The sequence below is a fragment of the Notamacropus eugenii genome, chromosome 2, assembly GCF_028372415.1.
Source record: "Notamacropus eugenii isolate mMacEug1 chromosome 2, mMacEug1.pri_v2, whole genome shotgun sequence".
Taxonomy (NCBI): Eukaryota; Metazoa; Chordata; class Mammalia; order Diprotodontia; family Macropodidae; genus Notamacropus; species Notamacropus eugenii.
The window spans coordinates 92636245-92664005 of NC_092873.1; the positions used below are offsets into that span (position 1 = coordinate 92636245).

A 27761-nucleotide genomic window follows, 5' to 3' on the forward strand; every position below is an offset into this window, starting at 1 on the left:
ATTACAGAGCAAAAGTCAATTCAATGAAAGCTTGACAAGAGCCCCAATGAAGCAAAATTATCCCGAGGACACTTAACAGATGAAGTGAGGATGACAAACAGAAGAAGGACGGGATAGATCTGCAAACCTATACCAAACTCTCTGCACCACCAAAGAATGTGAGTAACCATACTTTGATTCTAACACAATAAACCCTGATGAGCTTACAGAGAAGGTAGAAAGGATAACTGGTAGGAAATGCAACTTTTAAATGATTAAATCAGATTAAATTTTGTGCACCTAAAGGTGGTCTATGCTAAAGGTACTCTACTTCAGGGATCTATGCTATCTATGATACAATTGCAACGACACCAAGGTAACAGTTCACTAGGGTACCTGAAAGAAGGAAAGATACCAAACAGAGGGGTGTGTGTGTATGTGTGTGTGTGTGTGAAATGTTGTGCCATTTTAATACCAAAAAAAAAAAAGGCAACCAAGAGAATAACAACCCATATGTTGACTTTCTTATACAGATATAAGAATAATATATAGATGAGAGGCTGCATTGTACAGTAGACAAAAAACCAACTTTAAGAGTCAGCAAGACCTAGGGTCACATCCTGCCTCTAGCAAATATGTATTGTGTGACCCTGAGTAAACTGCTTAACTTCTCAGTGTTCCAGGCACATAATTCTTACCCTACATGTCATCACCATCAGGAAAGCCAAGAAAGACCTGATCAAAGCACTGGGAATCAAGGAAAAAGGCCAAGTTCTATTCATACTTCTTCAATTATTATTACCCAGATTTTGCCACTGCCAGGGTACTCTTTCTTTCCTGGACCTTCTTCCACCTTTTCAGCTCCTTTTTATATTTTGTTTTCCTTCATTAGAATGCAAGCTTTTTGAGAGTAGGTATTATTTGCTTGAATTTTTATTTCCAGCACTTAGTACAGTACCTCAAACATGGTACATCTCTATTTCACTCTGTCTGTCTGTCTGTCTGTCTATCTATCTATCTGTCTATCTATCTATCTACCTACCTACCTACCTACCTACCTACCTTCCATGATAAAATACCAGGTTGGAGGAAAAGAATCAGTTGGAGAAGAATGAGAACACTTATATGAGTAAATATAATCATCATAAATCATTTCTATTTGGCTTTTGGAATGTGTTTTTTGGTTTATGTTTGAATATGGGTCTGACTGATATTCTTGGAATTTACTTCAAAATAAATAGATGGAACTATACTATGAAGTCTCGATTCAGGAGAACTGGGAAATGGTCCAGTTTCCTGTTCTATCTTCTTTGAAATTCCTCCCTACAACCCACTTGATGCTGGCATCAGACCATAATCTTTCAGATTTCATTTTCAAGTTTTCTCTAGAGGAAGGGAGGTTAAGTGTTTTGGTTTCAAAGTGTTCTCTATCTACAAGATAAAAACTGGGAGTATGAGTGTCAAAATGTATATAGCACAAGCCTATAACTAACTCAGTTCTTTGCTGAGTTATGTTGAAGATCAAATAATTTCTATCAAGACTTTCTTTGGTTAAATGCTGATGATGCTAAAAGAAATGATGGATGTGAAACATTGCACTCAATGTCATATTTATTAGTTCTGCTAAACTGCTTTTCCCCCTTTTTTTTTCTTGGTTCTTAGGGATAGCTCTTTCAAGAAGGGAGTGGGAGGAGCTATATTTGGAAATGAAAATAATGCACAAGTGAAAGCTATCAGTATGAAATGAAAAGATTTTTTTTCTCCAAAATTTCAATACTTCAAGGATCTGAGATTTTACCACTGTGAGTATGCCTTGTATTGACACATAACACAACTATTTTGTGACTTGAAGCATGGTATTTAAGAATTGCTGGTTTGAAAAATTCATCACCATTGTGGCCAATCTCATAATGAACCTTGCTAAATTAGTCAGGTTGGTCCTCAGAGAAGAAATAAATACTTTGCTTCTTGGCTATACTTGAAGCCACTTCAGTTTGGTAGCACCTGACAAAGCTTACGTTTCATGACATGGAGAGTGAGAACTAAAAAGTCACCTCAACATTTAAGACATAAAAGTAGGACCTTTGTAGAAGAAAAAAATTAATGAGGCCTATGAGCCTGAAACTAACATCATGCTGACTTTCTGCTGAAAAGAAGCGGAGTTGTTCTTAACAATTATCAATAAATCTGAAAGCAAGAGTTGTGGCAGTGAAGGTATAATATTTAGACATTTGAAGATAATCAGGACCTGATTACTTCCTGCTTATATGTTCAGTAAAACATTACATTTTATTAATTTACGAAGTATCTGAATGCCTACTGTGTACCAAATAATGATCTGACACAGTGGATACAGTGCTGGGCCTGGAGTCAGGAAGATCTGAATTCAAATCTGTCCTTAGCCACTTACTATGTGACCCTGGCTGGGTAAGTCACTTCACCCTGTTTGCCTCATTTCCTCATCTGTAAAACGAGCAGGAGAAAGAAATGGCATACTACTCCAGTATCTTTGCCCAGAAAACTCTAAAAGGGGTCACGAAGAGTTAGACGTGACTGAAACAAATGAACAACCACCACCACCATATATTGCTTAGCAGATTACTTCATGAGTTTGTATCTTCTAGACTCATTTTATCCACCAATGTAATAGACAAAAAAACTGATCTTCAATAAATATTTGCTGATTAAGGACTGTATATACAAAACTTGAACGAAGCACTATGGGGAATATAATTATTTGTATTCAACTTGCATAAATGTTGTATGTTCCTGATTCTCTACCCTTCACTAAAACATTAGGGGACAGGTATAGTTCAGGTTTTGTCTTGGTATTTCCAATATACATCACAGTACCTTGTACATGGTAAATCCTCAATAAATGTTAGTTGAATTTAATTAAATAAAAATGTGGCAAGCTAAACGGAGAGACAAAATATGGCAAGAAACAACATAAATGAGTACCTTAGATCTAATAACACAAAACAAGAATTCAAATAAATATTTGATGAAAAGTGTAGAAAGGTTTATACATTTTAAAGCTAGAAAGATCCTCATACCAGGTAGAACAAGTTGCTCATTTTACAGATGAGGAACTGAAGCCTACTGTTACTCAAGTAATAAAATCTTTTAGTTAAACCCATATCTTCTGACTCCAAGTCCAATGCTATATTATATCATATTTTCTTTTCTTTTAAAAAGGCATTATGGAGAAAGACAGGGACAAGATGGTGGAGTAGCAGAAAGAATTACAGCTGAGATCTTCACAAGTCCTCTACCTTATCTTCAAATCTAAGAAAAAAAATCACAGCCAGTCATTTTTTCAGCTGATGACATAATAGGAATATTTCCTATTATGAGAGATCTGAGAGATCTGTGGATAATGAGGACTGGGTCCCCAGGATTTGCTGTGTCAAGTGCAGGGAGGAGGTGTGTATCAGGGCAGGTAAAGGCCCTAAATGCCACAGAATGGCCTAGATTTGTGTAAGGTACATGAATAACAGTCATCTGGCAGCTCTCTTGTTTACTATCTAGTCACAAGTCCAGGGCAGACTGAGGAAGGGACCTATACCTAGGGATGATATTGAAGGACAAGGAATTCCACTTTAGGTTGAATACTGAGCCAAGAACAAGTTTAGAAGCAAGCAGCTACAAGTAGCTTTGACCTTAGGATCAAAGGAGAGTGGGGGTCTCAATTGAAGCTTCTAGCACAGCCTGAAGCTTAACAGCAAAATAACTAGGGAAAGAATGTCAAAACATAGAGGAACCTGCAATTCTGGCACCCTAAATCAAAAGGTCTTTCCAGCTGGCTGACACTGCCTAAATCTAGCAGCAGAATATTGAAACTCCAAAGAGGGGGAGCCCAAAGACTCAAACTAAAATAAAAAATTTGCAAAGCTCAAAGCAGGAAGACAGCAATCAGTCTTAGATCAGAATATAGCAGCCACACAGAAAGTCTGCAGGTCTGAGCTGTCCACTCAGATCCTATAATAAGGCAATACTCAATACCCCAATAAAGCATCAGCAGAACCAGCCCAAATGTCCCCTCTAGAAGTACACAGAGGCAGCCCAAACATAAAGTCCAAGGTCAGGAAGTAGGCTAGAAGAATGGCTAAATGAAGGAAGAGTCAAAACATAAAAAACTACTGTGGTAACAGGGATGAACAAGACACAAACCCAGAAGAAAAGAATGTCTACAAAACATCTACAACTAAAGTTTTCAAAGAAAAACAAGTTCAAGTAGAATTTCTAGAAAAGATAAAGCAAGAGTTTAAATTTTTTTTTAAAAATATCTTTAAAAATGAAATGAGAGCAATGGAGGAAAAAAATTGGAAAAGAAATGGGAGCTATGTAAGAAAAGAATTGGAAAAGGAACGAACAGTTTGGCACAAGAGATACAAAACCTCAACCAAGCAAAACATTTCCAAAAATCAGACTAAACCAAATGGAAGAAAACTGCTCCAAACCATAATAAAAAACATTAAAATCAAGGCAAAAGACTGAAAGAATAGAAGGAAATAGAAAGATATCTCATTGCAAAAATAACCTGACCTAGAAAACAAATTCAGGAGGTATAATTTAAGAAACCATCAAACTACCTGAAAGCCATCACTGAAAGGGGAAAAAAGAGCTTAGACATATATTTCAAGAAATCATCATCATAATAAATTGATCAAAACTCTCAGAACCAGAAGGTAAAATGAGAATGGGAAGAATCTACTGATTACTTCCTGAAAGAAATTCCAAAATAAAAAACATAATGGCCAAAATCCAGAGTTTTTATGTCAAAAAAAAATTACTGGAAACAGTCAGAATTCGAGTACTGAGGAGCCACAATCCAGTTCCCAAGATTTAGGAGTCACCACTATGAAGAAATGGGAAGCCCAGAACACAAATATTCAATAAGACAAAGGATGGCTTACCACCAATAACTCACTCGGGAAAAAATAATAATGTAATCCTAGAAGGGGGAGGAATCAATCTTTAATGAAATAGAAGACTTCCAAGCATATAAACTCTGAAATGTAAACATAAGAGTTAAGAGAAACATGAAAAGACAAAAATGAGCAATCATAAGGGACTTAAGGATAAACTGTTTACATTCTAATATGGGAAGATTATACATGAGTATTCTCAGAATTCTATCTTCAGGTGTTATAGGTGTCATTTATATTAGAAAAAAGGCCTGGGAGTGGTTCTGTTATAACTTGATGATCTTAAAAGAAAAATGGAAAGGGAAGGGAAGAGAAATACACTAGAGGGAAAGGGGGAGGAAGAATGGGGAAAATTATCTCTGTGTACAGTTAGGATGAGTATATAGAAATCTTATAAACAAAGAGGAAGGGGTCAAGAAAGCAGATGAAACTTGAATCTCACTCTAATTTAGACTGGTCAAAGAAGGGAAAAATACAGCTGGGTACAAAATTACATTTCACTCAAAAGGGAAGCAGGATCAAATGACAAGAAAGAAAGGAGAGGAAAAGAAAGGATAGATTAAGGGAAGGACTAATCATAAGCAAACCAACTCTAACGATGCATAAAAATGTTTGTAGCGCTCTTTTTGAGGTGGCAAGCACAAGGAAACCAAGGGGATGCTCATCAACTGAAGACTAGCTGAACAAATTATGGTATGTAATTGTGATGTTATCATGAGAGAGCTATAAGAAGTGAAGGGGGATAGTTTCAGAGAAACCTGGGAAGACTTGTTTGAACTGATGCAAAGTGAGGTGTGCAGAACCAGGAGAAGTTTATACAGAGACAACAACAGAGGCATACATTGTTTTACCGCACTTGGAAGATACTGTGTTTTTTACAAATTACTTGCTTGCTGTTTGTCCTTCATTCTCATAGAGGAGCATGATGCAGGGAAGTGATGCCAGACATGTAAGTGAACTGGATTTAAGTGAGGGAGAGCTGTGCAAACTCATCAGCCTCACTTTTTCCTCCAGAGCCATCTGGGTCCAGGGGCTAGATATAGATCAGGAAGACCGGAGATGGCCCAGGATGTAGTTAAGGACCTTGGTCTTTTCAAGAAAAAGTTTTTAATAGGTCTCAGTTTTTGGTAATTAAAGCTTAATAAGAAATGAAGCAAAGAATGACCTCTTAAAAAAATGATCTGGGAGGGGAAGCCCCTCAGGGTTTTTGGCCAAAACTGAAACAATCACTATTTATGATAGCAATTGGGTCCAATGAGGACCCAAACAATGACTAAGTAGGGTTTGACCTGGGACTATTGTTGGCTAATCAGTGACAACTAGGGTGATCTGGGGTTAAGGCTGGTCTTTGAGAGAAAAAAATAGCTTCAGAGATTAAAATTTACATTCCCTTTGTGAAGAGCACCCATAGGTAAAGGTGTGATATCCTATGTGGAAGGAAGGAAGGAAGAAAGAACAGCACAGGGGCACATCATGTCTGTGTGTCATGTTTTGTTTATTCTCACAGTATTTCAAACTTTATCATTATTATTATTATATCAGTTATGGTGAACTTTGGGTGAGTGATTTTTGACATTACTACTCTAATTGCTTTAGGGTGCCATGAACACATCCATATAAGACAGCAAACTTAATCTATTGATTAATGTTGCATCTGTTCTGATTTTTCTACCTTTGGGCCATTCCCTGTCCCTCTCTTTCCCTATCTCCTCAGGCTTCCCACTTCCCTGAGACACAACAATATTGAAATTAGGCCAATTAATAACTCTACAATGGCCTCTAAGTGTTAAGTGAAAGGAAGAGTCAACTAATGTGGCAAACTTCATTTTTGTCTTATTTTAAGAAGTTGCCACAGCCACCCCAAACTTCAGCTGTTAACAGCTACCCTGATCAGTGAGCAAAGCAACTCTCAACATGAAGGCAAGAGCCTCCACCAGCAAAAAGATTATGATGCGCTGAAGGCTCAGATAATGGCAAGCATTTTATTTAGCAATAAAGTATTTTAGAATTGAGGTATGTACATTATTTTTCAGATATAATACTATTGCACTTGTAATAGACTATATACTATACAATACAGCATAAATACAACTTTCATACTGAGTGAAAAAGAGTCAGTGAAGACTTCTCAGTACTTGACAATAGGCTTCTAGCAGGTAATTAGGCCTAAGTTTCTATCTCCCGGAAATTATGTGAAGAAACCTGAAACTTAACCCCGCTTGGAGTGCCACCTTGGCGTACTGCATGCCAAATAAGGTTATGAGTATTACATTAGCTTTACATTGGTTGTTCTACTACTTCCTTGCTCTTTATTTCTAAGGTAAATTGCCAAATTTAGATTGTGAGCCTGCCTCCCAGACAATGGGAGTAATGGCCAGCAGGGAGGGTGGGAGATTTCCACGTTAGGACTATTTAACCTTTGTTCTCGCCTTCTGCAAGCGCCTCACTCTCCTGATTACTTATCAGAGATGAGATGCCCTTTCTCGCGAGATCGTAATAAAATCTTGCTGCTTTGCTTCTACCGTGGAAAGTCTCTGATTTTCATTTGAGTTGGTGGTCTCTGAACCACATGATATGTACTGGAAAACCAAAAAGTTCATGTAAATTACTTTACTGAGATACTGGCTTTATTGCAGTGGTCTAGAATTGAATGCGATATCTCCAAGGTATGCCCATATTATAAAGTCAAACAACTTTGAAAGCCTTAGGAATTGTAATCAACACAATGACCAAACACAATTCCACAGGACTCATGATGAAACATGCTACTCACCTCCAGATAGAGGCGATAGTCTCAGAATACAAAATAAATAAAAGGTACTTCAAGGGTAGAGATATTAGTGGTTGAGGGGCAAGGGGGAAATCATGCCAAAGGCAGTCCTTAAGTGGAGGGAAGGAAAGGAGAAAGGAAGGAAGGAAGGAAAGCAGGAAGGAATAACAGGAGAAGGTTTTTTGGTGTAGGAAACTGGAAGCTAGGAATTCTAAGAGATGGAAGTGAGGAATACATTTCAGTAATAGGAGACATCCTGATCAAACGTACAAAGAATGGAGGAGACAGAGTGTCTTATGTGAAACTTGTCTTGTTGGCTAAACTGAAAAGTGCCGGAAGGGGAATAGCATATACTAAGGCTATGTAATGCCCCCTCAAAAAAATCAAAGAAAGAGAAAAGAGACCTACATATACAAAAATAGTAGAGTTTTTATTTTTTTATTTTTTTTTTGGTAGCCAAAAAATGGAAACTAAGAGGGTGTTCTTAAATTGGGAATCACCAAATTGTGGTACATAAATATAATAGAATATTATTGAATCATTGAACTGATATAAAGCAAGAAGAGAACTAGGAGAACAATTTATACAATAATTACAACAGAAGAGAAAACTTTGAAAGACTTTAGAACTCTGATTAACTAAGTATATTATTGTTATTCTAAACTTAATTTCTGCCAGACTATGTCCAGTTTTCCCAGTAGTTTTTTGTCAGATACTAAGTCCTTCCCTCAAAAACTGTAGTCTTTGGATTTATCAAAAACTATGGTGCTGAATTTGTTATCCTCTGTGTGTTATATACCTAATATGTTCCACTGATTGACACCTCTCTCTCCCTCTCCTTCTCTACCCTCCCCCCAATAGTACCAAATCATTTAATAATTACTTCTTTACCATTTAAGATCCTGGCATTGAAAAATCCCCTTCCTCTCCACTTTTTTCCCCTCTTACTATTATGCTTGGTTATCTCAAACATAACTTTTTGTTCCTCCATATGAACTGTCATTACTTCTTCTGTGTCCATACAATATTCCTTTAGATGTCTGATTTGAACAGTACTGAAAGAATCAATTCAATTAGTATTATAGTTTTATTACATTGACTCATTCTATCCACAAGCAATTAATATTTCTCCAATTATTTAGATCTATTTCTGTAAAGAACATTTTATACTTTGATTCATATAGGCTCTGAGTGAATCTTACTATATAGACTCCCAAATATTTTATAGTTTCTGTAATTATTTCAAATATAATTTCTCTTTTGAGCACTTCCTGTTGGGTTTTGTTAGCTATGCTGTATATATGAATACTGACCATTTATGTGGTTTTATCTTATGCCTTGAGACTGCTACATTTATTAATTATTTCAATTAATTTTTGGTTGATTCTTTAGGGTTCTACACCATTATATCATCTGCAAAAAGTAATAGTTTTGTTTCCTCTTTGCATAGGCTTGTTCTTTCAATATATTTTTTCCTTATTGCTATTATTAGTATTTCTAGCACTATGCAAATTGTTGTGGGGATAAAATGTAAATTCTTATTTTACTCCTGATCTTAGTGGAAAGGCCCCTAATTTTTTCTTCATTTCATACAAGATTTGCTACTGAACTTAAAAAAGTACTATTTATTATATTATTCCTGTGATTTCTAGAATTCATAAAAATGTGTGGATGTATTAATGATTTTTATTATTTACATTAATATAGTTTATTATATTTTCTAGTCCTATGTTGAACTAATTCTTCATTACTGATGTAAACTCAGCCTGGTCATCATGATGGATAATCTTTATAAAATGTTGGTGCCTACGTGTTAATATTCTGTTTATTTATTTCTGTGCAATATTCATTAGGAATATTGGTCTGTTAGTTGTCCTTCTCTTCTTTGCGTCTCCCTAGTTTAGGCATCAAGATCATGCTTGTATTGTTGAAAGAGAGTGGAAGGGGGACTTCTCTCATTATTGAAAATATTAGTAACAGAATTCATTTCTCTTTGAAAGCTAACAGAATTAACACAAATTTATCTGGTCCTGGAGTCCCCCCTCCCCGGAAGCTGATTAATGGATTGTTCACTTTATTTTTCTGATATTGAGTTTAAATAGTCCATTTCTTATTTTGTAATCTAGGTATTTTATATTCTTTGTAAACATTCACCTATTTCCTCTAAGTTGTCAGTTGGCTAGCATGTACCTGAAAAAATACTCTGATAATTTCCTTTATTTCTTCTTCAGTTATCATTTTTGTTATAAACAACTCAGTTATCCCTTCCCTTTAAAAATCAGGTTAATTTTTTTTAAAAAAAGTTTCTACTTTTATTTCTCAATTCAATGGATTTTTGCTCTCAATTTTTACTGATTTTTTTCTTTAATCTTCATCATTTCTATTTGGTAATTTAATTGGGGATTCCTGATTTGTGATTGTTTGAGGGTTTTTAAAAACTGTCTGTGTGCTCAGTTCATTGATTTGTTCTCTCTCTTTTCTTAATAAAAATGTTTAGAGATATAAATTTTCTCCTCAACTGCTTTAGCTGCATCTCTTATGTCTCACTATTGTCATTTCCTTTGAGCTAGTTCGGTAACTCAGCTCCTCCTCCCCTGTCTGTCTTCCCCTCCCCTTCTTTCTCCTCTCTAAAGGAAGGTAAATTTGAAGGGCCAGAAAATGCCCAGTTAACTTGGGGTTTACTGGCTAGATTCCTTCCCTTCCTATCCCTTCCCTTCCCTTCATTTCCCAAAACCTTAAACCTACTGCACCCTGAAGCTCATACTCTGGACAACACTGGGCCGCTGTCTACGGGCTCTCTTCTGGACCCTCCAGGCTTCAGAGTGATTATCAGTGGTAACTGTTGCTGTTTCCCTCCCATCTGATGTCTTTATTTTTCTTTGCCTCTTTAAAAGGCGTCTTTAATGAGACTACTTCTTAAACAGGCCTATTCAATGATTGGGCATTACCTCACTCTAAGTGAGTGCCTGAATAGGACTTGGCCTAAAGGGGCCAAGGTCTCCCATTGCATCCTGGGTCATCTCCAGTCATCCTGATGAATATCAGGTCTCTGGATTCAGATGGCTCTGGAGAAGAAGTGAGGCTGGTGACCTGCACAGCCCTCCCTCACTCAAACCAAAGTCAAGGTCAAGTCATGTCATCATTTCTCTGGATGTTATGGTCTTCTTCAGCAATGAAGGACAAACACAACAACAACAACAATATTTTTGGTTGTAAATCTTTCCCTTTTGCCTTTTGGAATTATAATATATTCCAAGTTCTCCTCTCTTTTTTATAATGGAAACTGCCAAGTCTTATGTAATCCTTATTGTGACTCCTTTGCATTTGAACTCCTTTTTTGCTATGTGTACAATTTTTTCGCTGAGCTGGAGGCTCTGGATTTTGGCTATGCTATTCCTGGAAGTTTTCAGTTTGTAGTTTTTTCTGGAGGTGATAGGTAGATTCTTTCTATTTTCAATCTGCTCTCTGATTCTTTCTAAGATTTCTCAGCAGTTTTCACTCATAGTTTCCTGAACTATTTTTTCCCCTGATCATAGTTTTCAGAAAGTTGGGTAATTCTTAGATTATTTTTCTCCTTGACCTGAGTTTCTAGGCCAGTTGTCTTTAATATTATATTTTTTAGATTTCTTCAGTCTTTTGGTTTTCTTTTGATAATCCTGGTTGTCTTATACAGTTATTTTCTCTCTGGTCTATTCAACTTTTCAAGGCATTCAGTTCGTAAGTGAAGTTTTTCACCATCTATTCTAAAGTGCCAAATTTCCTTAACACACTTAACATAAAAACTCCCTAGTTTTTCCCTCCTCCATCTCTTGTTTCATTTTCTTTAGGTCTTCCTGAAGTTCCAAGGCTTTAGCTGGACTTTTTGTGGAATCACTGTCTTCTTCAAGGCTTAAAAAACCTACCCTTGGAAGTCTTTCAAACCAAGTATTTCTTCCTGGCGTTTGGAGTTTCTTTGGTTTTCTTAAGAGGAGAGATTAGGAGGTGGCCAGTATTTGGGTCAAACTCCAGAAATGGAAGTTGAGTGTAGGGGTCCCATCCCCACTTCTGTTTCAGGGATCTAGCCACAAGTTTCAGGGAAGGTTTGGACTGTATTTTATTTAAGGCCTTTCTCAGCTTTGGGACCCTACCTTCCAATGCTCAGAGATTGCTTTTTTCTTTTTGAGGCTAGAAACTGTTGGGTTTAAGTTTGCCTCATCTTAGGCCTTAGACTGTTGTGCTAAATCACAGAAAGCACCTTATAACTACTCACTCTCAAGTCAGTGTCAGGCATAAACTTGGGCATTAGGATGTCCCACTGTATGGTCAATGTAGGAAAAGCTGTACTGAACTGCATAAAACACCACAAAGTCACTCTTCTGCATCCATGTATCTCAGGAAAGGTTCAGGATGGGTTTGGGTGCTGCCAAGCTCAAGCAGTGAGTACTGTAACTGCTCCAAAGGTTCCAGGAGCTGCGTTTTATCCTTGCCCTCTCTGCTTTGCATAGAATATGCCCCAGCCTGCTATTCATGTTGCAGCACTCTGAGGAGGTTTCCTCTGTGGATTCTCATGTCATCTCCTAGTAGATTGGTGTATATCCAACCCCTCATGGAGTATATTCAGGGGATCTGGAATCCTCTCCATCTTAGAACACTCCCATTTTCCCACCTCAACCTAAATTTGTTTTCGATAGAGAAGTTTAGAAGAGAGGTTTTAGGGGGAAAGATAATGAAATTTTCTTAGGATATGCTGAGTTTAAGATTCTTATAGTATTTCTAGTTTGAAAAGTCCAAGAGGCATTTGCTGACATAAGCCTAAGTCTTGGGAGTGATTCATGTTGGATATATAGATTTGTGAATCATCTGCTCAGAAATGATAATTAAATCTATGAGAGCTGATGAGGTTCCTGATAGGGAAAAAGGAAAGAAGAGTTCCCAGAACAGACCTTGTGGGTACACATCATAATTAGGGGTTGTGATATGAATGATAAACACATAAATAAGATTGAGAAGGATTAGTCAGAAAAGTAAAGAGAGAACTCAGAGGAAGGAGTGTCATGAAAGACTAGCAATGAAATCAGAAATAAAAATGAGGTGGACTTCAGCATATTTGAAATTAGAAAAGAAGGGAACTTCAGATGGGGGAGACTAAATATGAGAGAGGAAGAGGAGATAATTGAGAAGTAAATCTGCTAGAAAAGAGAGAAGGGGAAGAGATCAAGGGCATAAATATAGAAACTGGAAAAGGAGAAAACTGGGGGTAATGACAAGGGATTTTTGAGAGGAAGAGGAGAGGAAAAATAAGGAAGTAATGTGGAATAGGGGAGGTATGGGAGGCTTGGAGAGATATGAAGAGGTTTGTAAAAGTTCTCTGGGGAGACGGAATCAATTAGTGAGGAATAAAAGGATTGCCCTGCTACAGTGAGGTAACGAATATATAGTGGATCACCTTTGGTATGTGACTTCTCCCAATTCCATTTAGCAGCAGGTGAGTAGGAAAAGAACTGGTAGATGGTAGAATAACAAAGAGTCTGGGTTGTGAAGCTTGGCAAGGAATAAGCAGCAACAAGGCAAAGGAACAAAAAATTTGAAAATAGAGGGCACTGTAGATGTGAACTGGTTGATTACAATGTCAAGACTAAGGAGGGAAAAAATAGCAGTCATAATGGTCTAAGAAGTACTGATGGGTAGAGGTACTGGAGATATCAATGAGAAGAAAGAATAGATTTAGGGGGTAATGTAGAGTGTAGCTAGCTGACTCAGTGGATCTTTCTGAGTTCAAATCCAGCCTCGACACTTAATAGCTGTATGACCACAGGCAAGTCACTTTACCCTGTTTACCTCAGCCTTCTCATCTGTAAAATGAACTAGAGAAGGAAATGGCAAATTTCTTCTTCAACTTTGCCAAGAAAACCTCCAGAAGGGTTACAAAGAGTTGGACAAGACTGAAGTGACTGAACAATGATGACAAAGTATAGGGAGAGATGGAATGGTAGGGAGTTATGGTTAGAGAGAAGAACGTCAGAGTTGTTTGTTTTTTTAATCACTTCAGGTAATGTTGAGATCCAAAGTGTGACCTTTTGACCACCCTGCACAGAAATGAGCTGGAGTGGAAGAGTAGGTCATGGGATCTGAGGAGACTGAGGCCTTGGAGGATAGAGGGTTTGAAAGAATATCAATAGAAATATGGAAGTCTCCAAAAATGAGGGCAGGAATTGGGGAAAAAAGAAAGACAGTGAATCCAGTATTGAACTCCTTAAGAAAGAAAAGAGATTAACTAAGGGGGAAGTAGGCAAGAGCCACCATGACCTAAATAGGACAAAAGATGTCGATAGAATGAACTTTAAAGGAAGAGCAGTTCCTGAGTGATGGAGGCACCTAGAAAGTCTGCAAGTGGTAGGAAGGATTAAGTAGTATCCCAACTCCCCCTTTAGGATAAGTGTGATGGAGATTATGAGAAAAGGTACAACCAGTGCTAGAAAGGATAGTGAAAGATGGAATACATTTGGTGAAAGCTAGGTCTCTGCCAGTGGAAGTTGATGAAAGGAATGAGAGGAAGAGGTTCAGAAAATAGGAAAATCTGCAAATTATGGAATAGGAATTCCAGAGGACAGAGTGGAAGGAATAGAAAGAGTTGGCATGCAATGGTAACAAGGTTGAGAACTCAGGTGACTAAAAAGATGGTAGTGCTCTTGACTACAATAAGGAAATTCGGAAAAAGGATGGGTTTGGGAAAGTGGTGATGAGTTCTGTCATAGCCTGACTTTGCGATGTTTCCAGGAAATCTAGTTTGAAATGTCCAATTAGGCCACTGGTGATGTAGGAACTAGAGGATAAGCTGAGTATATGCATAGAGATGATGACTGCTGGGGTCACCAGGTGAGAAGAATGTAGAAAGAAAAGAGAGGCTGAACAGAGCTTAGGGGACATTGTGGATTTTAATTGGTTAATCTCAGTATCAAGACTAAGTTAATTAAAACAGTTGGGGGGTATGACATGGATGACGAATGAGAAAAGGAGACTAAAGTGTGGCTGGATAGGTTAGAGGAGAACAAAGACAAAGGAGTATCAAAGAATGTAAGACTATCCAGGAAGAGAGTGTTCAACAGTGTCATTTACTGAAGAGAGGTCAAGAAGGATAATGATTTGGAAAACAGGTCATTAGGTTCCACAATTAGGAGATCACTGCTGACTTTGGAGAATGGTATCAATTTGCTGATAAGACCAGAAACTAGACTGTATACAATTAAGAAGAATATGAGGGAAGTGGAAGTAGCTGGCATAGATGAATTCTTCAAGGAATTTAGCTGAGAAAGGGAAGAGAGATTAAGGACAAAAGCTAATGAGGATGATGGGATCTAGTGAAAGTTTTAATGCCACGCAAATCTATGTGTTAAATTATGGCATAGTCTGAATTTCTTTTTAATCAAATACATGTTGCTGTGGTCATGGAAATGTATCTTCTGGTAGGGAGTCAATGGTGATGGAGCTCATCTGAGGTACACTGGAACCCCACATTATCTTACTAGCAATGCCTGAGGGTATTTGAGTTTGTAAGTGAAATACAGGTCTGTTTATGGGGAAGAGGAAAAGAAGGTTTGCTTCTTCGTACACTTTCATTCTTGTCTTTAAAAGAGATTAGAGAAAGGTTCACAGAAGTTTAGAGCTAGAATAGATCTTAGGAAATCTTCCATTTTACAGATAAGGAAAATAAAGCCCAAAGGAGTGGGGTGATTTCTCCAAGGTTACACATGTAGATAGTGACAAAGCTTGAATTAAAACCCAGGTCTCAAGTCTCAAGCAGAATTCTATCCACTATAACATAAAACTTTAGTTAAATATTTCCTTTCTCCTATAGTTAGCATTTTTTAAAAGAACTACTCAGAAAAATAATTCCCTTTGTTCAAATCTTTAGAGAAGTTAAATTAAGGGATTATCTTTAATAGTAAGTATAGAATTTTCTGAGAAATGTGGAAAGGAAAGAAAGTAAATGGAATTAGTATAGTTTACTTGTTAAGACCTTGGCTATGAAAGGAATTCTTATAGTAGAAAAAGTTCTGTATTTGGAGTCAGAGGACTTAGCTTCAAATTCTGGCTCTGACACTTCCTACCCTGCATCACTTTGGTCAAGTCACCACCCCTCGTTGATCCTCATTTTCCTCAACTGCAAAGTAAAAGGGATGAACAAGATGACCACTAAGGTCTCTCCTGCCTCTAAAGCTACGATCCTACTATAATTATGCTTAACTCCCTGAAGAGGCAAATTTCATGGGAAGAAGATATTGGAGAAAAGGAATGCAAAGAATAAGAGACTTTATGGTTCTATCAATTAAGAGACACATTTGTGCTTATAAGAACCCAAATGAAACAAGATATAAATTGGACCATGGTCGTTATTAGGTAGAGAGAAACTGAATATATTATTATTTTTGGAAATTTTTTTCAGAAAACAACTGTAATCTATTAAATAAGCAATCAGCATTTCTTTTTCATTTTTCCTAGGCTGCCAAGTCATTCAGGCACAAGAATACAATGAAAAAGATTAATCTCACAAGAAATACTAATTTAATTATGAAGCTCCCAATCCTACAAACAGAAGACAACAAAAGCACAGGATATAGAAAGGGCCCATTAAAGGCAATTAGAAGGGAAGAACAGGACTGGAGATGGAAGAAGTTACCAGAGCATATACTTCCTGGTGCCAATGTAAATGGAGGCTCAGGGATGGTTTCAATTGATCAGTTTTTCATTAAGCATTTTCTTCCTCAGGTGTGGGATAGATCATCTCAATCCTCAGGTTGGTGTTTAGCTATTCTTACGCTTGGGCCAAAGTCCTTAAACTGAAAATTCTAGGTACTTGGAAGGAAGGGGCAATAATGAAACTCAATTATGAAATGATGGTGGTTATGGGAATTTCCCTTTGTCCCCCACCACATCCAATAGGGAAAAAAGTTCAGTGAACTTTCCCTGGGGGCAAGAACAACTAGTTCAGCCTATAGAAAGAAGGAACCAAAATAATAATAGAATACAAACACTAGCATATATTAGATATACAGGGATAAATTTACTACCCGTATTTTTCCCTTTTCTTGTCAGAAGAAAAATGAGAATTAATAAGCTGATTACATTAAAGGCATCTGAAGAGAAAACAATGATCATCATACCTAAGATTCTAAAATCTGCTTGAATAAGGTTACTCTCTCTCTATTCCTCCTCCTATCCAAATTATCAGTAAAAAAATTTAAGAAGTGTATCTATGACTCAGAAGAATGCCCTCTTACCTTTGCCAAGACTGAAGACAAATGGTTCATTTCTATCATGACTGGAATCAAACTTTTTTCCATTGGACAGTTTTCCTTTGTAATGGACGTAAACCTTGTCTCCAATCATCGGCATTTCCTCATTACTCCCCACTCTTTTGACAATCTAGAAAAGACAGACATCAAGAAATAAGAAGTATGTTTCTACTTCTAATCATTAAATAAGGGTCAGAAAGAAAAGGAACCCAGTCCTTTTCTTCATCCTTTGGGCAAAATTATAGTTAAACCACCTTAGAGATGAATGTCTGTCCTCTCTTTAACAGCTTTTACCACAACCTTGCTCAGCAATCCTTGCTGTCAAGAAATTCTTCCTTATCGTCGATTTAAACGCCTTATGTTGCAGTTTAAGCTCTTTTCAGGTTGCACTGTTTATCTCAAAGAAGAGTCATTAATCTTTCAAGCTCTACTGGGCTCATTTCCTCCCTTCTCAAAATAAAATCCCCCCAAATCAAAAGACCAGGGAATTAGTTCCTATACAATTTGAGCCACAAAGTAAAACATTCAAGGACATCCAAGAAATGCCTAAAACAAAGCCTCATTGCATACTTTTCTTTACATCCTCCACCAGTCAAATACAGCAGCTTCTCACTTGGAGATTCTCCCAGTAGGTTTAAAATTTCAGAATGTCCTACTTCCTAGTATGACTAGTTATACTTCATATTATTTGAATAAAACACATGTGTACAAGAGTCTAACAACTGTACAGTATACTGATCAACTTGTCTTCTAGTAAAGGAAATGCCAAAAGGACACTGAAAAATATTAGCAATCATAAAATCCATAATATTTATTTGTTTTGTATTTGGCAGAGGAGACTGTTAATGTGTTGGGTCAGTTCTGGGAAAACAAAAGAGATTCTAGCTGTGTTGGTGGTATAGTTTCTTCTGTCAATCATGAATGAAAAACTAAATATTCTGTAGTACATAATACTTTAAGGGGCAGCTTAGGTGGCAATATAGCACCAGGCCTGAAGTCAGGAAGATATTTCCTAGCTGGGTGACCATGAGAAAGTCATGTCACCTTGTTTGCCTCAGTTTCCTCATCTGTAAAATGAGCCAGATAAGGAAATGGCAAACTACTCCAGTATCTTTGCTAAGAAAACCCAAATGGGATCACAATCAGATATGACTGAAAAACAATTGAACAAAAACAAAGATAACACTTCTTATATCTTTTCTGAGTAGAATTGTCTGTAAATTTATCTTAAATTATTTTTTTCTGAAACATGAACAGTTCAAGATCTTTGAGATTCTGGAAGGAAAGAATCTTTACAATCACTTCAGAACTTTTAGAGAAAACAAGTTTCACCATACTAACCTATCCAATCCAGACATTCTACTCATCACGTTCACAGATTTACAATTCAGGTGGAAAAGTATGCTCTAATCTTAAATACTGAATGTCAGTTAAGTGTTATGTTAGAAGTATCTGAACCTCTAAGTTTATGGCCAAATGATCTTATGCCTAGTTATCTATAACAGAGGTGTGTCAGATATTTCCAAGCAGAGGTCAAATCAGATTAAAATATAATTGGGAAATATTTAACAAATAAATAAAAAATAAAATCCATCATAGATAATGTTAATACATGTTTTTTTAAGTCAATATGCAACCAGCAGGGATCCTCACATACAGTTTAGTGGCCCTGTTTCTATTTGAAATCACTGTTCTACAAAATGACTGATTATGAAGCAGCAGGGTAAGAAGTAAGAATTCCTAGGATGAAACTTCAAACCTTGAGAAAGCTTTAGGGGCCCACAACATCATTTCATTAGTTTTGTTTTGGGAAGATAACATCATGACAAAAATCTAAGGCATTCAGCATTTGCTGCCACATACAGCTCTTAACAATTTCCAAAACTTGTTTTTGTACAAGAAGTTAATAGTAATACCTACAATTATGGGAAGAGAGTTAAGAAATTAATAAAACTGGACAAAACCCATTCAGAAAGATCTCCATTTGCTATGACTGAAGACAAGAAGATAACCAAATTAGTTAACCTAGTGGTTCTAAATGAGGTACAGTTAATTCTCTACCAGCAAAATAGATAAGAAAATTAATTCAATTATGTAAAATGACTGTACACAACAGTGGAGTACTGGGCAAAGCATTAACTGGGTAAAAAAAAAACTGTTCTAGATGCAACTTCATCGCTACTAGAAGATTTTAAACATGTAACCTTAAAAAGTCTCTTATACCCACTCAGTTTCCTTATCAAGATAATGTTTACAACACAGGGTTACTATGAGCTTCAAATGGGATGATGTACACGCATTTTTAAATTACAAAGTATTGTAAAATGTCAGATAATATTAAATATGAGGCAGTATGGGAGAGTTAAGTTCAAAGGCAAGTTGATTATTTGATTATCAAGAACTCACTTCACACAGGAATACCACATGTGTTAATATTGAAGTTCACTCATTTTGAACTTTGCTAAATTTCTTTTACTTTTGTTTAAAATAAATTTTGCTTGAAACTTTCCTTTTTTATAATTTTAGTAAACTTATATAATTTTCAAAGTGGGGAATGGCTCTTGTTTACAAAGAAAAAACTTAAATTTTATTTTTGGGGTAGAGAAAAATATGAAATATGATTAGGTAATTTTAAAAAATTAACTGATGCTTTTCTATATTAAAAACACTACAGACATTTCCCGATGTCTCCCTTGTCCCATGAACACTCTGTCCTCACAAGCAAAAATAGTTAAGAAAAACATGTTCAGATACTGAATAAAGCATATTTCCCCAACATTATTCATTAGGGACTTACCTTTAAGACACCTCTGTCTTTTTTGGGAGTAATGTCCTCTCCTTGTTCAGCAAGAGCAACTGCTGGATTCTCGCCATCATTCTTGGTAGCCTCGTCAGTAGTCATTGTCTTTTATGAGGAGAATCCCTACTAAGAAAAAAAATTGCATTTTGAGCTAGAAAAAAATTGTTTAGCTCAGAAGCAACTATGAAGTATGAACCCATTTTACCTCTTGTTCCTAGCTAATATCTGACACTTCTTCACTGGGACCAGCATTTACTCACATAATTAAACATACCTCAGATCATCCTGTCCAAACTGTACTTAATTAAAAATTCAACAAGACTAAGGCCAAGGACATATCTAAGGTATACATAACAGAATTCAACAAATATTTATTAAATGCCTACCTATATGCAAGGCTTTTCACTAGCGATTTTCCTCCAAGTTAACATCCAAAAGACATTATTTGCTATCCTTTGGGACTGGTCATCCAAACAAATCTGAGTTGACCGATACGCACTATTGTCTAGAGTTTATCACTCAGTCTTACCACAAGGACAACATGATAGATTTTATCAAATGTTTAGCTAAGGTTTAGGCAAACTATATCTATAGTACTGCCCACATCTAAATCTAGTAACCATGTCAAAACATAAAATAAGATTAGTCTGGCATTAACTTGTCCTTGATAAAATCATGCTGATTAGCACATGGGTTATTACCATACATTGTTTTCTGGATAGTTACACGCCATCTGTTAAATAACAAGTTCTAGAACTTTCCCAGGAAGGACTTTTGGAAAGATGGCTACATGAAAGGTAATATCTAAGGACAACATCTCTCAATCATCTCAAGATAAAAAGAAATACATTCTTTTTAGAAAAGCAAAGAGGAGATAGGAAAGAATTTATCAGAGGAAAAAACCTCCCAGAACAATGAGTAGAAAGTTGATTTTTTTTAAAAAAGAGATAAGTGAACTAATAAAAAGGTCCAAACACAAATAATAAATGCTATAATTAAAGAAACTGATTAGAAAATCTCTAATGATAACTGAAAGGGAATAAACACAAGAACATAAAACAGTTCTAAAGTGCAATAAGGAAATCAAATGAAAAAATAAGAATGGAAATTAGTTAAAAAATTAGAGCTCTACAAGAAGAAACAAAAAAGGCAAAGAATAGGAATTTAGAAGAAAAGAGAGGCAATTTCTTGAAGACAGATCTTCTGAAAAAAGATTACAGATTTGGAATTTTAAAGCATAGAAGTGGAGGAGAAATTGAGAGAATAAAATTTAAGGATGAACAAGATCGGAAGAATACATGAAAACTATACAGCTCAAGACAACTGACCTTAAAGAAAGAATATGAAAAGATAGATTAACAGGGTTTTTAGAAAAGTAAAATTTCTAGAAAGTTTGAATATTATACTGCAAGATATTCCTTGGAAACATTTGAGACAGAGGGCAATATACAGATTAATGGAATTTATAAAAGGCTAATGAAGAAACCCCACATTTATCAAGAAATAACATGATCAAGTTTCAGAATTTCAATGTTAAAAACAAATGTTACAGGTAATCTTATTAATCATATTGAACAATTTGGACTATTTTTTCTTGTTTTATAGAGGATTTATACAAAAGGAAATGAGACAATTTGCATCTCAAAATAAAATATCCTCTTAAAATTGAACTTAATAATCAATGAAATATGTACTTTTAGCAAAAGTGAGTAATTAAAGGGAACAGGACCTTTGACAAGCAAACTCCAACAAACGAAATATAGGAGAAATAAATGAACACATGCAGCAAGAAAAGACCAAAAATAAAAATCAATGTTTATAAATTTCTTAGACTATATAAGTCTATTACTTTTAAAAACTCTCATCTTGTTTGTGGTTCATTAAAAGAAGAGAAAATATCTTAGCAATGTTAAAGGAGTGAGGAGTTCAAAGAAAGGGAGGTAAGGAAAGGAAAAGCATTAAAAAATTTTTTGGACTACAATATTTACTCCAGCTTTCATAAATTAACATTTCATGGGAGAAGAATGCTCCTATATCTTTTAGACAGAGATATGGGGAGTATTGGGACTAGGGAAAAATCCAGAGATGCACTGCTGTATATTCTGGATCAAAGGAGAAGACAGTTGTGGTATTTTCAGTCTCAACTTTAACACAAAGATAAATAAGAAAAAATATATAGACTCCTTCATAATAGCTGATTACAAATAAGAGTTGTTTTTTTTTTAAGGGGAATCAAAATCAACAAATAATTACCCTAATATTATAAGTTAAAAAGAATATAAAATAATCCCAAAAGGGGAAAAAATTCACAACGAAAGGAGTGAAAAAACAATTATCAGTAACCTGAATTTTATGTCAACAAAGCTGAAAACATAAATGAAAAGGGTGAATAGATACAGACATATAATATTCAAATTTTACCAACAAACCAAAATTGAGAATATAAATACTTTAGCTTCAGAAGGAAAAACTAATGAAGTCATAAAGGAGGTCTCAAAGAAAAAATTCCTTGTCCAAATGGATCTGTAAGTGAATTCTATCAAACATTTAAAAAATAAATAATCCCTATGTTATTTACTCATAAAGGAATAGGGACTTGAACTAGATTTGAAATTTCATAGGTAAAAGAATTCTTGGATGATAAAACTCCCTATACCAGTGAAGGGTGACACCCTCTTGACAATTTAATCTTGGAGAGCTCTCTAGAGAACTTAAGAGTGTAAATGATTTGCCCAGCATTATATAGCCAGTATACATCAGAGACAGAACTTGAACCCAGGTCTTCCTGTCTCCAAGATTAGATTCTCTATCCATTGAACCATGCTGACTTTGATGCAGAAATATTAAAGACACTCTTTATAAATTATAAGGAAACGAAAATTTTAATCAATTGAAAAAAGGTGAATTAATCATTCTAACTTAAACAGACTAAATTAATCAAAAATGGAGAATGAATCTACCAAACTTCTTCTGTGACATGTCTTGACATCCAGACCAGGGAGGGATAATGCAGAAAAAGATAACAAAGCAATATTAATAGATACTGGTGAGAAAATGTTAAATGAAATACTGGGCAAAGAGATTCTAGCAAAATATCCAAAAGTATACTCACCATAATCTCACTGGATTTATACCAGGATGCAAGAATTCAACAGAAGGAAATATTGAGCTTAATAATATTAATAACAGAAATAAAAATCACATTATATAAAAAGGTATTTAACAAAACTCAGCACTTGTGTATCTTAAATATGCCAAAATGCATGGGAAAAGAAGGCTCATAAAAAAAGAAGGGTCTTTTCTTAATGTTATCAAAAGGATTTGCCTAAAACCCAGAGCTAACATTATCTGAAAAATAATTATGTTGAAAAAACACTAGAAATATCCCCAATAAGAATGAGGGAAAAGCAAGTTTGAGAATATCATTATAATCAATTGACATGTCAGAAATGCAAGTTGCTACAATAAGTAAAAAAAAAAAAAAGAAATTACAGAAATAAGCTTGGGTAAAGGGAACACAGAAGCTATTATTTGTAGACTATAACAATTTCCTTAGAAACTCTAGAAAATCAAACAAAAATTGATCTAGACAAGTTTCAGTATAATACAAAATAAATTCCAAAAGTCATCAACAATTTTGTATATTTCCCCTTCCCAAGAAAAAACATGAAAATAGTTAGAAAAAGAAATACTATTTAAAATAATAATTAAATGTATTAACTAACTATGAGTCTACTTGCTAAGATAGGATTAAATAAACAAGATCTTGAAGCAAATGTTTATAACAACCTAGCATACAGTAAACCCCTGAACATAAACTGTAGGTGAAGGGATTCTGTTTTTAAGCATAGGTGAAGAAACTCTATTTTACAAGTCTGCCACAGAAAAATGGATAGTAGTTTAGCAGAAAATGGGTTCAGAACATCTTACAACATATACCATAATAAAATCCAAATGAATAAAACATCTGAATAAGAAAAGTTTAGCCATTTAATAAAAGGTAATTGAAGGTTTTATTTCTCAGAACTGTGGACATGGAAAGAATCTGTAATCAGCCAAGGAAGAAAGTATATTATAAAAGACAAAATTTTGGGATAAGAACTCACTGTTTGACAAAAACTTCTGGGAAAACTGGATAACAGTGCAGCAGAAACTAGGCATAGACCAATGCCTGACACCATACACAAGAATGAAGTCCAAATAGATACATGATCTAGGTACAAAGGCTGATACTATAAACAAATTGGGGGAGGAAGGAATAGTGTATTTGTCAGATTTATGGAGAAGGAAATAATTTATGACTAAACAAGAGACAGAGAATATTATAAAGTGCAAAATGAATAATTTTGGTTACACTGAATTGAAAAGTTTTTGCACAAACAAACCCAATGCAACCAAGGTTAGGGGGGAAGCAGAAAACTGGGAAAGAATTTTTACAACTGATGCCTGTGATAAACGCCTCATTTCTAAAATATATAGAGAACTGAGTCAAATGTACAAGAATACAAGTCATTCCCCAGTTGATAAATGGTCAAAGGATATGAACAGGCAGTTTTCAGAGGAAGAAATTAAAGTTATCTACAGTCATATAAAAAAATGCTCCAAATCACTATTGATGAAAGATGCAAATCAAAACAACTCTGAGACACCATATCACACCTATTAGATTGACTAACATGACAAAACAGGAAGATGATAAATGTTGGAGAGGATGTGGGAGAGTTGGAACACTAATTCATTGTTGATGAACCTGTGAGTTAATCCAACCATTCTGGAGAGCATTTTAGAGTTATGGCCAAAAGGCTACCAAAATGTGCACACTCTTTGACCCAATAATGTCGCTTCTAGGACTATATTCCCAAAGAGATCATAAAAATGGGAAAAGGTTCCACATGCACAAAAATATTTATAGCAGCACTCTTTGTGGTGGCCAAGAACTGGAAATTGAGGGGATGCCCATCAACTGGGGAATGGCTGAACAAGTTGTGGTATATGAATGTAATGGAATATTATTGTGCTATTAGAAATGATGAACAGGAGAGGCCTGGAAGGACTTATATGAACTGATGCTAAGTGAAAGGAGCAGAATCAGGAGGACATTGTACACAGTAATAGCCAGTGCATGATGACTGTTTTTGATAGACTTAGGCCTTCACAGTAATGCAAAAACCTAAAACATTATCAAAGGACTCTTGAGGCAAAATGCCATCCACATCCAGAGAAAGAAGTATGGAATTGAAATGCAGGATGAAGCAGACTATTTTCTCTTGTATTATGTTTTGTTTTGGTTTGATTTCTCTCATCATTTCTCCCATTCTTTTTAATTCTTCTATGCACCATGACTAATGTGAAAATGTGTTTAATAAGAATGTATGTGTAGAATCTTTATAAGATTGCATGCCATCTCGGGGAGGGAAGGGGAGAAAATTTAAGGCTTATGGAAGTGTTTGTTGAAAACCTGAAACAAACAAATTAATTTATAAAACAAATAGAATAACAAGATAAAATTTTCATCATATAAAATTTAAAAGGTTTTGTACAAACAAGAGCAATGCAACTAATAAGATCTGTGACAGGCTGGGGGAAAGTCATTACATAAAGCATCTCTAATTAATATCTGACCCCCAAAGTCTATAGGGAATTGACATAAATAAAAGACTCATTTCTTAATAGAAAAATGACCAAGTGGTCACATCTGCACTTAAGGAAAATTACTTTGGTAGAAGTGTATTGGATGGACTGTAATATACTGGCAGCCTTCCTCTAGGTATCTCAACCTTCTGTTTAATCTTTTATACCTCAATCTCACAACATGACTAGTATACTTACCTTTTCTATTTAATATAAGCTAAAATATAAGTTCTTTAAGGACAAGGACTGTTTAAATTTTACAATTCCTGCTTATTATTTTTCTTTCCTTTTTGAAGAGGACCAGTGACATTACAGGTGAGGCCTTGACTCACGTATGAATTGAGTGTAAGTGAGATGGACTTGCAAAGTTGTCAGACTTACTCTATCTGCCAGAGGCATCAAAGTCCAGTGACAGGACAAAAAGCCAAGATGACCTGAGATGGCCTGGGATGCAGGGGATGTTCCTGGGGTCTTCGATGTCTGACCAAGCTCTAAGCGCCTCACAATGCCTGATCCAGCTGCTTTCATGGCTGTTGGAACACCTAATCCACCATGAGTCTTATCATGTTTGAGGCAGACATCCCCTAACTCACTAACATGCTAGAAGCCCATCCATGACCCTCAGCCTTGTTTAGTCCATCTGCTGAGCCAGTCTATGGAGTGTGGCCGCTGTGCATGCTACAGTTTCTTGGAGCTACAGGTGAGAGTTAAGTGAAAGGTGGATACTAAAGGTGGATGAGCAGCCCTCCCACTAGAGGTGCTTGTCCTCCTTGAACAACTCCTATGATTTGTTGATGATATGTTTTCTTTTCTGCTGCTGCTTGCATGGGTAACATGCAGTTTATTCCCGTGATGTTTCTGTTGTTCTCTGGGTCACCTCTAATTTGGATTTTTGGGGAGATTACAGAGTTCCATTAGACATATACAGTATTCACAAATGGGCACTATTAGGTTTTTAAGTGGGTTTATGTGTCAGAGAGTAGCTTGTAATTGTTTGCTTTGTCATAATCTGTCAAAGTAACAGCATTTAATTTTTAAAAAACAAATACCTAAATGGAAAATTTTAGTGGTACTGTTTCTAAGATGAACTTTCTTAAAGGAAAGATACTGAACATAATTTAACTTATTCTTAATGACTCAGAATTATCATGATATTAATTAATTCTGCACTTTAATAGCCATGCCCTCAGGCTCTACTAAGAGACAGTAGGGTTCTCTGCTTCTGTTACTGATGCTACACAGATAGCATCATGCTGCTATGGTGTTTCATGATTTCTTGTACCTACTTTTTATAGTATTTCCTTTTCTTCCCTCACTATCAGGCTTCCAATGATCACCTTTTATTATTGTTGCTGGGTCTGTGTGTAAAAGCACTCACAAATCCTCCCCAAATACCAACCCCTACTCTTCTAATTTGCTTCTTTTTAAGGGATGGTAAGATTAGGTGGTAAAAATTATATGAAAAGTGGGGGTAAATAAGCTAAATCAGGTCTTTTGTAAGTAAGGTATACAAAAACTTTACTACCTGAACATTGCATAATTTATTTTGCTTATTCTATTTTTTTCATTTTCACAAGGCTGTTGTGAGAAAGGTATCTTGTAAGCTGTAAAAGAACTATAAAAACTATAAATAAATTTATTATTGGCTATGACGAAGTATAAATGAGTTTTCTGGGCAATTGATCTCTAGGCAAATAAAGTATTAATGTAACTCATCTTATATCACAAATATGGTTTTCTAAAGTTGTATGTAAACTAGATTTTGTTAAACAAATTATGTAGATTTTCAGATTTAGAAGCCAGATGCTTGCAGAAAGGAACTTCCAAACATAGCAAACAATGTTGTTTTACTCACCATGACGACTTCCTATTTAAAGGAACCCAGAATGAATAAAGTCAAGAATCTTTTTGTAATTTAAATAATCACCTCCACATATATACATACATGTACATATATGTTTGTGTAAATACATGTGTAAATCTACACACATATATGTGGGAGAATAGATATGATCCCTTCCTCCTACCAACTCAAATGATGTGGTCATAGAAAGCCAAGAGCTGCTAACAGAAGTAATGAAACAATAATGTGTTACGTTAACACCTGGAAATTCTTTTTAAAAGTGTGAACACTTCTCTGAGTTGGAGGTAAGAAGATGATTGGTTTAGCAAACAAATTAGTCATGAACTTGGAAACAGCCAAGTCCTAGAGAGCTTGAAGGAGTTCTGGCTCCGGAGGAGTGATCTGTGGAGATCTCTGAAGGGGAAGATTTTCTCTTTTTCCCATGCTGTCTAGCAGGAACTTACTCAGAAACAAAAAGTTATTCAAAGGAGGAAGCAGCTTCATGGAATGGGACGCCTGGCAGCAGATGGGAGAA

At 35.7% G+C, this 27761-nt stretch overlaps 1 protein-coding gene across 13 annotated transcripts in view; it reads right to left on the reverse strand.

Annotated features, from left to right (window-relative positions):
* Positions 1 to 27761, reverse strand: part of FKBP5 (FKBP prolyl isomerase 5) — a 162996-nt gene that overhangs the window by 61142 nt on the left and 74093 nt on the right. For 11 of the 13 annotated variants that reach the window (XM_072641864.1, XM_072641868.1, XM_072641870.1 and 8 more), the window contains 2 exons: positions 19750 to 19878; positions 16938 to 17082 (listed from right to left, as the gene is read on the reverse strand). In XM_072641864.1, the coding sequence (XP_072497965.1) occupies positions 16938 to 17082; positions 19750 to 19854 (250 nt within the window). In that variant the 5' untranslated portion in view covers positions 19855 to 19878. The remainder of the gene's footprint in view (positions 1 to 16937; positions 17083 to 19749; positions 19879 to 27761) is intronic. The other 2 variants (XM_072641869.1, XM_072641871.1) reach the window with 1 other exon arrangement.